The sequence below is a fragment of the Primulina tabacum genome, chromosome 3, assembly GCF_025594145.1.
Source record: "Primulina tabacum isolate GXHZ01 chromosome 3, ASM2559414v2, whole genome shotgun sequence".
In the NCBI taxonomy this organism is placed as follows: Eukaryota; Viridiplantae; Streptophyta; class Magnoliopsida; order Lamiales; family Gesneriaceae; genus Primulina; species Primulina tabacum.
In genome coordinates, this window is record NC_134552.1 from 5,413,282 (window position 1) to 5,429,515 (window position 16,234).

Below are 16,234 nucleotides of genomic sequence, written 5' to 3' on the forward strand. Positions count from 1 at the left end.
TCTTATTTGGGTAATCGATGAAAAAATATTATTTTTATGCTAAGAGTATTATATTTTATTATGAATATCGGTAAGATCGACCAATTTGACAAATAAAAATTAATAAGATCGTCTCATAAAAAAACTTAATTATAAATTTTATATGAAAAAAAAATAATTTTTGTATCAAAATAATTAATTATTATCGTAATTGACGAAAAAAAATCAGGCGGAGAGCTGATACGCCCAAAATATCGGTTTGTTTCAACCTACCAGTGCAGACACTGCTTGCACGGGCAATGAACGGCCCGGATCACTCCACATGAGTGATCCGGGCCCACCTTCATGTAAAAAAAAAAAAAAAAATTGGCTCGAAAAAATACGAGCCGTTGGATCGACCCCTGCGGAGCAGGGGTAGGGTCGACCGAGCCCAAAATATCCCTAAACTGACCATCATCCCTTCCGCTTCAACCACAGTAATAAATACGCCACGCCCGCCCACAAACGTTTACCAGTCTTCGGCTTTGTAACTCAGTTCCTGCAATTGTCACCCATTCAAACTTTGATGCTTTTATTCGGTATTTATCTTCAGGAGTGGGAGATTTTCAGCAGATCGAAGAATAAACCCAGCCGAAGCTGTCACTCTCACCAGTTAATATATGGATCTTGGGGATGTTTCTGCATAACGCTCAATCGTTAAATCGATGTTCTTCAGAGGAAATACTCAGGTAAAAAATTGAATTGAAAGAAATGTTGTAGACTTATTGTAGATAAATTCTATGACTTTTGGGTTAGAATTTTTTCAGTAACTCAACATTTTGTGTTTTCTCTTAAGCAATCGTTGAATTTCATCCTTCGCGTACTTCAATGTTAATTCATGTGAATTTTTTAATTCACGAATTCTCAAAGTTCTGTTTAAGTAAATTAAATTGAAAAGCCGAAGAGAAAAATAAATTATTGTTTTTATTCAGCGGTATAATTTAAGGGTGAAGATTCCTCCCGCACGGCCTGCAGGCGAATAGCTATATCTAACTACATTCTTGATATTGTCCGTGGTGGACGAGTAGTACGAAAGATTTATCAATACCCGCAGAACAGCGTGGTTTTACGCCTCTTGATCCTCCGGAAGTTCTCTGGTGTCAAAAGCCCTAGGTAAGTCGACATTAACATCTTCCATATGGGAGCTTTGCGAAATTTATATCGGGACGCACGAATTGCGATCAGGATTTTAGTTATTTTTGCCGGTGTCATTTTTTGTTTTGACTACAGGGCCAGAAGCTCTTTGATTGAATGAAATAGGTGTTCGTCTCTTGTTGATTAGCCAATCCTTTAATGTTGCACATTGTTACGGGATGTTTATTCGTTTTGTTATGATCGGCATTATATGAATCGTTTATCTTGGTAATGCATATGTGTATTGTTCACTATTCGTTGGTTTATCTCCATTTGCGTGCAAAAAAATTCATGTAATTGTGGCGGGAATATATAAAGAATCAATTTTTTTGGGCTGGAGTGGGTAATGGATATTTTATGGTGGAGAAATAGATCATGGGCATCATAATATGACATAGAAGTATCCAGGTCTTGACCAAGCACAATCGAACAATTAGTATGAGGCAACAATCCAATCTTCATCTCCGAATACATTATTTTAATTTTTATATTAATTTCTCTCTCATGATAATCTGTAAGACACGAGATGAGAACATTCAGTCCTAATATCTGGTTCACACAAACCTCTCTATGTTAGCTTCAGCATCACATGTCCCCTTCCCTTTGGTATGAATGCGAGCATTCATAATACAATAATCCCAGCTACCTACTTCTACTAGCAAATTATGGTATTTGATGATTCCTTTTTAGAGTAGAAGATTGTAAAGTTTCAGAGTATAACTGTACACATTTGGGTTAAGACAAGTTGTATTGAAATTGGGATTTCTAGTCAAATTCATAAAAACATTTAGTGGGCGAATCACGAGTGCCTTCACACTGAAAATTATATAACTCCATTCATTGGCAGCACCAGATGATAATAGTACGATGCATGAAAGCTATCCAATTAACACATGTCTATGCTATCTTTTTTCCCAGTTGCACTTTTTTTTTATCTCTAATATGCATTGATTATTTCATTTTGCTCGACAGGTTTATCATCAGCTGTCACCTAATCCACCACGTGGTTGTTTTTTTCTTATTGAACAACGATCTTCTGGAATTTGGAACAATGAGATGTTCACAGTACATTTTTGTGTAACTCAAGATATTGGTCAGTGACTGGATAAATAATCACCTTCATAGTGCTCAGTTGCACTATGTAACATCTAGTGATCTACTTCTATCAAGGGAGGATTTGCTAGAGACTTGAAACTTTGTTGGCTGATTTGTCCAATTCTATTTCTTTTTGGAAGTACACTATTTTCATTTTGAAGTTTTCCTCGTGTAGAAAGTCATGGCACAAGCCTTACCAAAAAAATTTCCGCTTACTGCTGATGATTACGAGTTAAATGAGGAAGTTGGAGAAGGTGTCAGTGCTACTGTCTATAAAGCTCGTTGTGTGCCTCTTAATGAGATAGTTGCAATCAAGGTTCTTGATCTCGAGAAGTGCAATAATGACTTGGTATGCCATCTTTTTTTGAGTCTATTTTTAGACAATTCAATCATTTTGGTGTATATATATATTTTTCTTTGAAATTGGGTATCAATTTAATGTCTTTATCACTCATATTGTGGCAAAAGTCACCTGTTGAATCCTTCCACACATTTTCAGCCAATGTATGACTTCACTCATATTGGTAGAGTGCATATTTGGTGGAATATTTTGTACCATAAAAATATTGAGAAGCTTGAATAGGAGAACATGCATTGCGGAAAACACATTTCTGGAAATCATTCTGTTTTCTGATTATTGAAGATGTGTCTCTCTTCGGATATGAAGAAATCCGTATCAGTCACAGCACTAATAGAAGGTCAACAAACAGTCACAATACAGATTTCATTTGGCCATAATAAACATTTAGAAAATATCAGGTGCCATGAAAATGTGTGATATACATAACTATGTGTTACTCACAACTGTGAGCATAGTTCTTAATTTTCCATATTTCATAAAAAAAGTGACTATTGCAAATTTTGTGGGGTCTTTAATTCTATCTTTTATTTTTTTTGTTGCATTTCCATATCAACAGGATGGCATCAGACGTGAAGTACAGACAATGACCCTAATTGACCATCCAAATGTGTTACGGGCTCACTGCTCCTTCACCACTGGTCATTGCCTATGGGTTGTAATGCCATACATGGCCGCGGGATCTTGCCTTCATATAATTAAATCAGCTTATCCAGAAGGTTTTGAGGAGCCAGTGATTGCTACCTTGTTACGCGAGGTCGTCAAAGCTCTTGTTTATCTTCACTCTGACGGGCATATCCATAGAGATGTGAAGGTACATGTTTTTCAGATGGTTCTTTAATATTTTTTTAAGCAATCTGTTTAGGGCGTTACGACCCAAGAACAACCCAATGATATTGCAACTAATCCAACAGAATGTCGGGCCAGACCAAAGGAACTTGTCTAAAAACACGATTCACTCATTAATTTAGTTATTTCAAAATAAATGATAATCCTTATTATTATTAATTTTATCTTCATAGGATTTTATTATTATCTTTTAATTTAGTTATTTCAAAATAAATGATAATCCTTATCATTATTAAGGATTATATTAGGAAGTTATTCACAAATTTATTTTAGTTATTTCCAAATAAAAGATTTGTTATCGTTGAGGATTAGATTATGAAGTTACTCTGCAATTTTTACAGATTTATCTTTATCATTTTAGAGGACTTTTTGTATTTAAGGAAGTCATGAGAATGAAATAAAACGACTCGAAAGTGTTTATCACTAGATTGCGAGGTTCTCTTTAATGAGACTCAATTCGTCAATGAAATCGTAACTCATGAGGTCATCTCTTCAATGAGCTTCAAACCCCTCATCCCATCGCCCTTTAACGCACTATCCATAACTCAGGACCGTAACACAATCATACCTTAAATCCATTGTGTTTTGGTAGAAACGTGTTCCGATTCAAATTATATTTCTCACTGATATTCTGATTTGATCTCTGAACATTTGAGCTTCCTTTATTTATCTATGTGGCTTTGGGCATGGTTCTCTTAATAAATGTCGAGCTTCCTTTCGTAATATCATATACCTGTTTGGCTGTGGGAATTTTTATTTTCTTCATGACATTTATGCTGGAAGTTAACATGTGTTTCAGGTGCTATAGGATTGGTATATGGTGCTCCTCCGACCAGATGTTTCTAAAATTCCCTTTTTTGAAACTTTTATTGCAGGCAGGGAACATACTGATTGATACTAATGGTGCTGTTAAATTAGCAGACTTTGGTGTTGCTGCTTGCATGTTTGATACCGGTGATCGTCAGCGTTCTAGAAATACTTTTGTTGGAACTCCGTGCTGGTATGTTAGCTTCTGTAAAGGGATGTCACATGATTGCTATTTGTAACATGTTTGATGTTTCCATTTATATTGGCCTCGAATAACCTTTTGGTTTAAAATAAACTTATGATACAGGATGGCTCCTGAAGTAATGCAGCAATTACATGGATATGACTTTAAGTGAGTATCTCCTGCTAATTTTCGACGCAGATATTATCAAATCCAGGTATCCTTCTCATTATTCTCAATTTATATTTGTGTTAACAGAGCCGATATCTGGTCATTAGGAATAACAGCACTTGAACTTGCTCATGGTCACGCACCATTCTCTAAGTACCCACCAATGAAGGTCGATAATGCCATCTGTTCATAATTTGTGTTTGCGTCTAAATGTTTAAGATATCGTAGGTCTGAACTTCCTCATTTTTTCAGGTTCTGCTAATGACCCTACAAAACGCACCACCAGGCCTGGACTATGAAAGAGACAAAAGATTTTCTAAGGTTTATTTTGTTTTTAGAAGTTTTGCCTCTGAATATTTGTGTTATTGTAAGTCGTTACAATACAACTTCTTGCAGTCTTTCAAAGAAATGGTTGCAGCTTGTTTGGTCAAGGATCCTAAAAAACGTCCCTCTTCAGAAAAGCTTTTGAAACACGCTTTTTTTAAAAATGCACGCTCGAGTGATTATCTTGCCCGAACTATCCTTGATGGAATGCCACCTCTTGGTGAACGTTTTAGGATGCTTAAGGTGAGATGAACTAACAATTTATTTTATTTTATTCATTTCGAAGCTAAAGGTATTTACGTGAGAACCTTGCCATTTCAGGCAAAGGAGGCAGACATTCTGGTTCAAAATAAGGCATTATACGAGAACAAAGAACAACTATCACAGGTGAGATGCCTGCCATATCAGATGAATCTGATATAAACTAGTTAAACTCAAACACAACTAATATACACGATAGAACTTTCAGACACGTTAGTTCCTTATCTTCTATTAATTATATGGACTGATACTGGAATGTCAAAATATGTGGCCGAGGAGTAAATGTGTCTTGTCATGTCCAAATGTCGGATGTGGATATGATGTGATTTTGGATGAGTCGGTTTGTCTTTGTATATAAATGTTGTTATACACGAGTTTTGAGGATTCCATTCAACCTCAATGATGAGCCTTTGCTGTGTTGCAGCAAGAGTACATTCGAGGAATCAGTGCCTGGAATTTCAATCTGGAAGACTTGAAGAATCAAGCTGCCCTTGTATGCGATCAGTCCACTATCAGTTGGTGAAATGGGTTCAGTTCTTATGAGTGCTAGTGTCAATCAGGTCTTTCTCCTTTGTGTTTCATGCAGATACAAGATGATCTGATTTCAAATTTCGAAGATTCAAGTGTGAGTGGGAAGTTCTTGGACAGGCACGATGATGTTGGTTTTCTTGTGGAGAGGAAGTCTTCTCCACAGCAAGCTAATCATTCAAATATAGACCCTCAATTGGAGGTAGAGTTGCTACTTGCTATAGTTGCCATCTTCCCTGTTTTTCTATTTTTTATTTTTATTTCTGGCTTTGTCAGTATTTTATTACTTTTTGCATGTTTCTTGTTATACTCCTTCAATTTTATCTTCTGATGTGTTCAGTCTGTTCTTATTTTTTCCTAGGATGAGCTCGATGATGATGATATTCATGATTTGGAGAATTCACTCACTGCCTTTCCTAGTAAACCTCTTCAGGCACTGAAGTATGATATCAATCTATTTATGTCACTGGTTTATGCTTTTTTATTTCTGCCAATAATCGATTAGCTCGTCAGTTGTAATGCCTATCTTTGAGAGATCCAAAATCATATAATCTGCATAAATTTTACATTCAATATAGCAAGAATGATTTGATACTTGTGTTCTCTGAAAAGAAAAGGTTCTTTCGAAATGATATCAGACTGAAAATTAATCCTTCATTATGTTGCGAAGTTTGAAAAATCCTCATTGTTTCAACTTTTCTCTCCGGATTATCAGTGTCTTGCCTCTCTTATCCACCCTGTTACATGTTTGAAAAAGAACTCTAGAATTACGAGTTATTTATTTTTTGAACTGGAACAAATGAAGATTTTAGACTCATTTCTGTGTCAATTCTCTTGGTTATTATATCATAGACCAAATGGTTTGTGAAGGAATTTCTTTCTATTTGTTAATCCTTCATAGCCTTGATTTGACGAGCTTGACAACATCACCTCTATTTGTCGTCTACGTGAGGATATGCATGAGGCCTATATAAGCACATTTGCTAGAAGACAAGGAAACACTCGGATTTTAAGCATTTATCGATTTCAGATCTAGTTAGGATTGAAGTTTTATTTGTAATTGAAGTAACGGAGCGTCTTTTATCTTTTAAGTAGTTGCGGATAACTTATCTGTCTTTTGTAACCTCTAACGTTAATTTTCTTAATATAATAAAATATCATTTCTTATATATAAAAAAAGACAAGTACTCGTGTTTATGCGTGTATAATTGTATTGGGTGCACACATAACATATAACTAAAAGAGCGATACGGACACCAAAGTGCAAAATAACACTAAGATTGTGTTCATATTGAAAGGTTTAACTGATGGGAAACTTCTGCTAAATGCAGAGGTTGCTTTGATGTGTGTGAGGATGACATTGGTGGCAGTCTAAGTTCAAGAGATACTGCCCGTTTAGATTCTGAGTTACAAATTCAGCAGCAACCTTCGACAGGTACTGAGCAAGAGTCAGGGAGATTTGATGGTTATGACATTGGCGTAAGTGGTTCTGTGCGGCATTCTTTCAATGCAGTTAAAAAATATTCGAGTGGCTCACCATTACAGGACTATGTTTCATCTCCTAAGAAGTTGGCTGTTAATGGAGATAGGTATAATACACTTAACTAAGGTGTAGATTACAAAAATTTATTTTGAGAAGTTAAATGCACGCGTAGTTGGTAGTTGAATGATAAAGAGCACGGTTGTGGTTGCTAATGTATAGAGTTTGAATGTTCACTAATAGAAGTTGCGGGTTTTACATTTTCTACTTATGATTCATTCAGTTTTATCTAAATTTATCTTTTACTAACAAATTTTCTATCATAAATGTCCTTGCGTGATTCTCCTCTTGTTTTTTCCTTATAAGGCGTGAGAAAAGGATATGTTCAAAGGGCATGGGTTAATAATGCGAGTGAAAGATTTGGGTTTTCCTTTTTGTCTTCTTAAAAATAAGGTTTTTGTCAGAGGAAATATTATTATGATTATGGGAATTTCAGCATTAGATTTTCAATTCTAAAACGTTCATCAGATATACTGCAGAAGCATGCTGATTAAATTTGTAAACTCTAATATTAGTTGATTTATGTCTCTAAATCTGATGGTGTGTTACAGATCGTTTTTTTGGCCCCGAAATCAAGGAATTTTTTTTATAAGAGCTCAAATTTTGACAGTGGCAACATGTGTACTGAATGGCCTTTATAGAGTTGTGTAGTGTGCTTTGAAGTTCACTGGAGGCTTAATCATCTAGTCCTCTATTGACTATTTACAATGCATATCCTATATTTTGACTTGCTTCTGGCTTTTGGCATTTTAGCTACTTTTTCTGAAGTATTGAATTTTTTCCTATAAATATGAAGGGAATATGTGCAACCAAGATATCTGAATGAGCGGAACTATAGTGGTCCTTTGCAGTGTCGTCAAAAGAAAGATGTCAGTAATTCTGTTACAGGTAATGCACTTAAACATTGCCCTGAGTAGACATGTGCAAGTTTTTTCTTCAGTGATATCTATGTTCTATGTGTTTAAACATGCATTCAGCGGAGGAGGCATCTGAAGGTGCTGTTGTCGAACGCAAGGGACGTTTTAAAGTCACTTCGGCGGATCTGAGTCCAAAGGTATAGATTAAGTTAGTAACTGTAACAGCAACTGCATTATTATTATTTTTATTTGATTATGTGAAATGCAATGACATAGTACAGTTTCCTGTGCTGATTAGACGGTGATATGTATCTTCTCTTACTCGGAATCAACTGATAGTGTAGTTGTTCGTTCATTTAATTTGAAGTTGACGAGTTTCAAAAATTCGTGTACTTTGGCATTGTTTGGTTTTTAAAAGTTCATGGTAATAGACCCAATAAATTTATATTATTCTGAGGAGGTATAAATACATTTATCTGGTACATATCTTTCCTTAAAAACTCCTAAAAATAAAAAACAAATAAAGATCAAATCTTCCTAATCTCATCAATATTTTACAAATCATATCTACTAATTTCTCTGATTTTATTCCTGATTTTCCTACACTCCCCCTCAAGCTAACTTGCAAATATCTAACAAGTTTAGCTTGCTAATTAAATTATGAAAATTTGGAAAGAACAACCCTTTTGTCAATATATCTACTCGTTATTGATTTGAAGGCACGAACATCATACAAATTTGACGATTATCCAGCTTTTCCCTTATGAAATGACCATCAATCTCAATATATATTGTTCTATCATGTTGTACTGGGTTCCGAGCAATGCTAATCGCCTCCTTATTGTCACACGAGCTTCATGGGTTCGTCAAATTTCATGTTCAGTTCATTCAACACTTTTTTAATCTATAACAACTCGCACATGCCTTGAGCTATCGATCTAAACTCTGCCTCAGCACTACCTCTTGAAACAGACATCTTGTTTTTTGCTCTTTCATGTTACAAGATTGCCCCACACAAAGGAACAATAACCGGTTGTGGATCTTCTATAACTGATGCTTCCTGCCCAGTCCGAGTCTGTGTAAACCTGAATATTTCTACTTTCATTCTTGCTGAAGAACAAGCCACGGCCAGGACAACCTTTTAAGTAGCGAAGAATCCTCAAGACTGCATCATAGTGAACTTGCTGTGGTTTGTGCATGAACTTACTCACTAATCCCACAGCAAAGGAGATATCTGGTCTGGTATGTACAAGGTAAATGAGCTTACCAACAAGTCTTTGATATCGGCCTCTATCAATTGGGCTGTCTTCTATATTGTTGTCAAGCTTGATATTTGGATCGATCGGGGTATTGGCTGGTCTGCAGCCTAATAATCCGGTTTCCTTCGACAGATCAAGCACGTACTTGCGTTGAGACATCACTATTACCTTCTTGGATCAAGCCACTTCCATCCCAATTAACGAAGCTGCCCGAGGTCTTTGAGTTCAAATTCCGCAGCAAGTAACCTTTGAACCTGTGCTATCTTTTCATTATCATTTCCTGTTAAAACTATATCATCCACATAAACAATAAGAATGGTCACTTGATTCACAGAATGTCGATAAAACAAGGTGTGGTCTGACTGCCCTTGAATATAGCTATGGCTCTTCATGAACCTAGCAAATCTTTCGAACCAAGCTCTAGGTGATTGTCTAAGGCCATATAACGATTTTCTAAGTTTGCACACCTTTCCATTGACTGGCTCATCTTCAAAACCAGGTGGAATATCAATTTAAACTTCTTCCTCCAATTCACCATTTAAGAAGGCGTTCTTCACGTCCATTTGGTATAATGGCCAATCTAGATTTAGCAGCTAGTGATAACAGAATCCTAATGGTATTGAGTTTTGCAACTGGAGCAAATGTTTCCTTGTAATCTATACCATAGGTTTGGGTAAAACCCTTAGCTACTAACCTAGGCTTGTACCTCTCTATGGAATCCACCTACAACCAACTGTTGTTTTATTTTCTGGTTTTGATACCAACTCTCAAGTCTCATTTTTTTAAGAGCTCTCATTTCAAATATCACCTCTCTCTAATTTGGAATAGTTAGTGCCTCGTGTATTGTGTTCGATATTTTCTCCTCAGTTAACTTAGCAACGAAAGCTCGGAATTTGGTTGACAAGTTGGTGTTTGACACAAATTTAGAAATGGGGTGTTTAGTACAACTCCGGGTGCCTTTCCTATGGGCTATTGGAATATCTAAATCATCCGGTTCTAAGACAAGAGAATCAGACACATCTGGAATATGAATTGGTGAAGGATTAGAAATGTCATCATAAATTTGACCCTGAGAACTCGGAATCAGACCTGAATTGGATAGGTTTTGATGTTGATCAGATGGAATTGGACCAGCTATTGGTTCGGCAGATTGGCCCTGTTGCTGTGCTGGAGTTTCCTGTGCTTCACCCAGCTTCCTCCTTCTGTACACACAAAGCTCCTATTGGTTCTTCAATCTGTCAACTACTCCCCCTGCTTCTTGTGAATGTGTATCATGCATAGGAACCACAGGAATGGCACTAGGTTGAACAGATTCATTAGAGCCAGAATTACTTTCTTCAAAGTTTGATGGTGGTGTGTGTGTCATATACCAAAACTGATCTTCTGTTTCTCTCTCCTCCTGAAGTGAAGTTTTGGGATAAAAATCTTGTTTTTCAAAGAATGTTACATCAGCACTTACAAACGTTTTTTTTTTCCTTTTTGGATCAAAGCATTTATATCCTTTTTTTGTTGGTGAATACCCTAAAAAATGCATTCGACAACCCTAGGATCAAACTTACCTCTTTCGTGTGCATGTACATGTACAAAACTAGTGCAACTGAATTTTCTAAGGGGTAAATGTGCTGAAAAACGATTTTGATGAAATTTGTTTTGAAGAACACCCAGAGGACTTTGAAATTTTAATACTTTAGATGGCATCCTGTTTATTAAAAAAAGTGGCAGTCAGTATTGAATCCCCCCAAAAAAAATTTGGTACATTGGAGTGAAACATAATTGCCCTAGCAACATCTAGTATATGCCTATTTTTTCGTTTGGCAGTTCCATTTTGTGTTGGAGTATCTCTACAAGAGCTTTGATGTATTATCCCATTTTCTGTCAAAAAGTTTCCAAGAACAACATTAAAGTATTCTCGGCCATTGTCACTTCGAATCATCTTAATTGTTGTTTGAAATTGAGTTTTAATCATTTGAAAAAAATTCTTAAAAGTTCACCTACCGATATATTTGTAACTCTAGAAGGTCCCAATAGATCACTATAAGCAAAAGGCATTGAACATTCATGCACGATGGTGTTTAGCAATTTCACAAATTTCACATTAAAACAAATTTGGCCTCTTGTTCTGAAGTAACTCAGGAAGCAATTTTTATGTACACAAAGTTTGGATGTCCCATCCTTTGGTGCCACAACATCACATCACAATCATTAAAAACAAAGGAAGAGTTGACAGTTGGAGTTGTAGCTTGAGAACAACAAATAATCACTTGTCATATGGTCAGTGGCTCCCGATTCAGTGACCCAAAGGGTGGAATTTTGTGAACTCGAACTTAAGACACACAGAAATGTACCTTTTTTAACCAAGGAAGGGAAAGGAATGCTGCTAGTATTTAACTGATTTGAACCGGACATCTGATACAGTTGGTCTAGCTGTTCTTTAGTGAATAGATTTGAATCTGTTTGTTTCGGTGTGGTTGATGATTCATCTGCCATTACTAATAGCCCTCTGCTTTTTGGATTTGGCTCGTTTCCTTCATCTCAGTGGGCTTTCCATGTATCTTCCGGCACTTCTTCCTAGTGTGCCAAATTTTTTTACAGACATCACACCAAGGTTTTCCATTTTTGTTTGTAGGACCAGATTGTACCTCGTCCGAGCCCCTGATCATAAGGGCATAATTTTCTGATACTGGACCACCCAAAATTGGGCTAGTAGTGTCTCTCAACATCACAACTCACTTTGTTTCTTCTCGGCGAACTTCTGAAAAAACTTATCTGGTGCTTGGAAGGGGTTCCCGGCCAAGAATTCTTCCACGAATCTCATCCAAATTCTTATTAAGACCTGCCAAAAATTCAAATACATGTTCTTTCTCGAGAATCTTCTTGTAGTTCACACTGTCGGTGGAGCAAGTCCACTCAAAATCCATGAACATATCACATTCCTGCCAAAGATTTTTCAAAACATTATAATACTGAGTTACGGTATTATAGCCCTGTTACGGTCTTATATCACACTGTCGGTGGAGCAAGTCCATCCATGAACATATCACATTCCTGCCAAAGATTTTTCGAAGCATTATAATACTGAGTTACGGTATTATAGCCCTGTTTGGTCTCCCTCAATTTTAACTTGATCTTGAACAATTGAGCCGAGTTGCCCAAATCCGAATAGGTTTCTTTTACCGGTTCCCAGATATCTTTGACCGAGGCTAAGAGAAGATAAGTTTTTCCTAGCTCCATTGAATTGATTAGCCACGACATTATCGTATAGTTTGTGGCCTCCCAATTTTTCACATTACCTTCCGTTGGATCGGGTTTCATCGTGGCTCCAGAGAGAGATCCGAACTTGCCTCGTCCTCGGATAAAGAGTTTGACTGACTGCGACCATTGTAAATAATTGGACCCATTTAATTCGTGGCTTGTAATTGTGCGGTTTAAAGAAGAAGAAGCCTCGGGTATGGCAGTGAAGGTTTTATTTGCAGAAGAATCAGTATTGGTGATTTTGGTCGTGTTTGCCATGACAGAACCTGCTCTGATGCCATAAAAGTTTACGGTAATAGACCTGATAAATTATATTATTCTGAGGAGGTATGAATACATTTATTTGGTACAAATCTTTCCTAAAAAACAGAAGCAAATAAAGATCAAAGAAACAAATAAAGTATATTATTCTGAGGAGGTATGAATACATTTATTTGGTACAAATCTTTCCTAAAAAACAGAAGCAAATAAAGATCAAAGAAACAAATAAAGATCAAATCTTCCTAATCTCATCAATATTTTACGAATCATAACCCACTAATCTCTCTGTTTTTATTCCTGATTTTCCTACAAGTTTTATTTTGGGTGTTTTGGAATAAATGTTATGGGGAAATTTATTTGGAGATTGTTTTGACGAAATGAAGTGTATATTTTGATTTTGTTTTGGGAGAGGGCAAGCCTAGATTTTAGGGCTAGAGTAGGAAGTCACATGTTACACTGTCTCTTCATCGTCCTTCACAAGTTTTTGTCTTTGTTGGAGATATGTTTTCTATAATTTTGATGTGTCCGCATAATGGGCTCTTTTCCCCATCATTTTAACATGGTGACTAGAAATTGAATTCCAAAAGTATCTCAGTAACTGCCACGTGTGCTGAAAATTAGATGTTTTAGAATCTGCAGTTTTGCCCTTTCTAATGCGAAAGGTTGTCCTTTTCTATAGCAATTTGTATTCTTATGTTGCCTTAACACCCATGTCTATAAAATCCTCTTTATGGAGTATGGTTCTCATTTCTTGTGGATTGGACTGATTGACATCCTAGGCCTGAGCATTGCTATATCTTTATGAGTGGACTCTTATGTCATCGCATTCATCTGTTGAATCGTTGCTGGATATCGCTGCATGCTTCCAAATTTATACTGATCAACTAATTGCATTTACTATCAATAGAGGAGCTTGTAAATTCTTGTCTGGCATTTTAAACTTAAGCTGTAAATAATAAGTTCAAATGGTTGTCTAGAAAATATTAAATCATGGAAGTTGCATTACAGGTTCTGGTATTAAAGGTGCCATGTATTATCACGTATTTAGTATGCAGTGGACCAATGTATTAGTTACATCTGACGAAGTGATTGTTAATTGAGCAAATCATAGAATTCCTGACTTGGTGTTTCAGCTGTGACTTGGGCCTTGTAGTATAGAATTTAACACTGCATGATTTACATTTTGGCTAGATAATCCCTTATTCTATGAAAAATTACCTTGGTAATAATGTCAAATAATGCGTACATAAAACTTAGCATAATCTTTTAGGCAATGGCTTTGTAACCATTGCCTTCCTTTCTTATATGTAGGGTCTTATATGCTCCAATAACCCACACTTTGGGGCATCTTCGAGCCAAATAGTTCCTAGTGTTACTGCTGCTTCAGTTCTGCCGTCTTTACAAAGCATCCTGCAACAGAACACCATGCAAAGAGTAAGAAGCTCTTCTCAATTGTATGGCACTTGTTCTTATTACATATTACTGATTTGTGTCCATTCGTCTTGACAGGAAGGGATAATTAAATTAATCAAGTTCTTGGAGCAAACCTCAGGTAATTGTACTCAATATCTGGCATGTTTGTGTTTTCATTCCCCTTTTATTATTTAGTTGCATCTAGCTAATCCTTTGCCACTTATTTTTCATCCACACTGTATATCTAAAGATCTAAAGTTTCGCCCCCTCGATTTTGTGACACGACCTTTGGTTTTTCCTATGTGCAGTTAATCCTGTTGAGAATTCAGAGGCTGGAATGAATGATCTACCACAGGTATTGTTTCTTGCGTTTTAAAAAAACTTCAATCAATAGAATTATCATTTCAATATTGTTTTTTCACAAGACATTATCCTTGTTGCCTTCTCGCGTTTCACGCTCACAAAGCTTTTTCTGGTTATTTTGCAGGCTATCCCCACTTCAGCAAAGGAGCGAGAATTGCAGGCTCAAGTGATTCAAATGCAACAAAGGTATGTGGTGAAACTCTTCTCTGTGTTCCGAGCTTCTTGTCTTTTTCCCCTATTGTGTTTGAACAAGTTTCAAACTGCAGTATTGGAAGTAAGGTGGAAGAACTTCAGAGGCTGAAGACTAGAAATTCTCAGGTATGTCTTAATTGCCTCACGTATAATATCATTCCACTCAATATTCCTTAATGGCATAATTTATATATTCGGTTTCTTCACATTTCTTTCTATTATCATGTTTTGCAAGTTGAAACATACTGCACAAAGACGAGATAATATTTACTTCCTGCATTCAAGTGAGACAAACCATCTCTTTTGGCTTGCAGCTGGAAAAAAAACTAAATTTTTTGCTCAAAAAAGACGATAAGATTCGAGAATGACAAATCCCTGAAAAAAGAAACAGGATAAAACGTTCGAGGACGAAGTACCAGATATCGTGAATATTTAGCTAAATCAGTATTAATTTCTGATTTATCTTCTCCAGTGTGAGTCTGTTTCTCCGAACACATATCTATTAAGCGGGATTGAGTTTTTTGAGCATATTTGTATTGTTTCCAGAAATAGTTGTGTATAATATGTGCGCGGTAAGGCAGCTATCCATTTTCTGAGCTGCCATTTCTTGAATTATTGATGTATCCAAGTAACATGATCGCCACCGGACAGCATGCGTCCAAAGCCAATGTATCAATATTTCATGGTTTATTCTTGTACAGTGTTGGATCAATTCAAAACTCGGTTTCTGTGCTTGTAAATACATTGAAACATTTTTTATATGTAAATTGAAGATGAGTAACTTCAAAAATTGCGAGTTTTCGTTCTATTGAAAAAGTCTGCAGGTTGCTCATACACAACCCCCATGTATGCTGGGTGTTTTTCTCGGTAGGTTGACTGATGTGCTTTCTAATATCTACCATTTAATTTTAAAATGATGTATTAAATTTGGTTTTATCGTGCTTCGTCATAGAGAAATCGAATTAGTTATATATCGGGATGTGATGGTTTATATATGCTAATACCTTTGGATAGGCTATGCGTGCATATATATTAGTAATTAGATTGAATATGAATTAACAAAATATGGAAAAGTAAGGTTTTGATATAATTCAATCACTGTATCCAACCGATGTTATAGACATTTTAACACATCTTCTCACATCTTAGTTATTGGAGTTGAGTCAGGTCTAAGTCTTAATCTTAACATTGTATTAGAACTCAAGTTCTAGTTGAGTCATTTGTAAAATCCATGTTTCATATGTTCATTCTTGGCGTGAGGATGTGTGTTAGTTATCTGAAATTAGTTGGATAAAATGCATAAGAGTTGCGTATGTGGATTTGGACAATCGACTTTTTAAATTAATTTTTGGGGTTAAGTTAAATAAATTT

General features: G+C 36.1%; 1 protein-coding gene across 7 annotated transcripts; it reads left to right on the top strand.

Moving 5' to 3' along the window:
• Positions 1 to 413: 413 nt before the first annotated feature.
• Positions 414 to 15,553, top strand: LOC142539562 (serine/threonine-protein kinase BLUS1-like). 7 transcript variants are annotated; one of them, XM_075645109.1, is made up of 23 exons: positions 414 to 707; positions 951 to 1,131; positions 2,125 to 2,245; positions 2,423 to 2,596; positions 3,165 to 3,419; positions 4,330 to 4,454; positions 4,569 to 4,613; positions 4,701 to 4,782; positions 4,866 to 4,934; positions 5,010 to 5,180; positions 5,259 to 5,324; positions 5,623 to 5,691; positions 5,785 to 5,928; positions 6,094 to 6,167; positions 7,058 to 7,315; positions 8,063 to 8,154; positions 8,244 to 8,320; positions 14,207 to 14,329; positions 14,405 to 14,447; positions 14,617 to 14,663; positions 14,796 to 14,857; positions 14,938 to 14,989; positions 15,178 to 15,553. In XM_075645109.1, exons 4-23 carry the CDS (start codon positions 2,429 to 2,431, stop codon positions 15,229 to 15,231), a joined length of 2,076 nt encoding a protein of 691 aa, XP_075501224.1. In that variant the 5' UTR covers positions 414 to 707; positions 951 to 1,131; positions 2,125 to 2,245; positions 2,423 to 2,428; the 3' UTR covers positions 15,232 to 15,553. The 7 variants fall into 7 exon arrangements, with proteins under 7 accessions (XP_075501224.1, XP_075501222.1, XP_075501226.1 ...); XM_075645107.1 differs by having other exon boundaries at positions 2,125 to 2,596; XM_075645111.1 differs by lacking the exon at positions 2,125 to 2,245.
• The last annotated feature ends 681 nt before the right edge of the window (positions 15,554 to 16,234 follow it).

Excerpts from the sequence above, each read along its gene's own strand:
- LOC142539562 (XM_075645107.1), top strand. The coding sequence starts at position 2,429 with ATGGCACAAGCCTTACCAAAAAAATTTCCGCTTACTGCTGATGATTAC. Across the intron at positions 7,316-8,062 it reads TTGGCTGTTAATGGAGATAG|GGAATATGTGCAACCAAGAT; the intron begins GTATAATACACT and ends ATAAATATGAAG. Across the intron at positions 8,155-8,243 it reads TGTCAGTAATTCTGTTACAG|CGGAGGAGGCATCTGAAGGT; the intron begins GTAATGCACTTA and ends ACATGCATTCAG.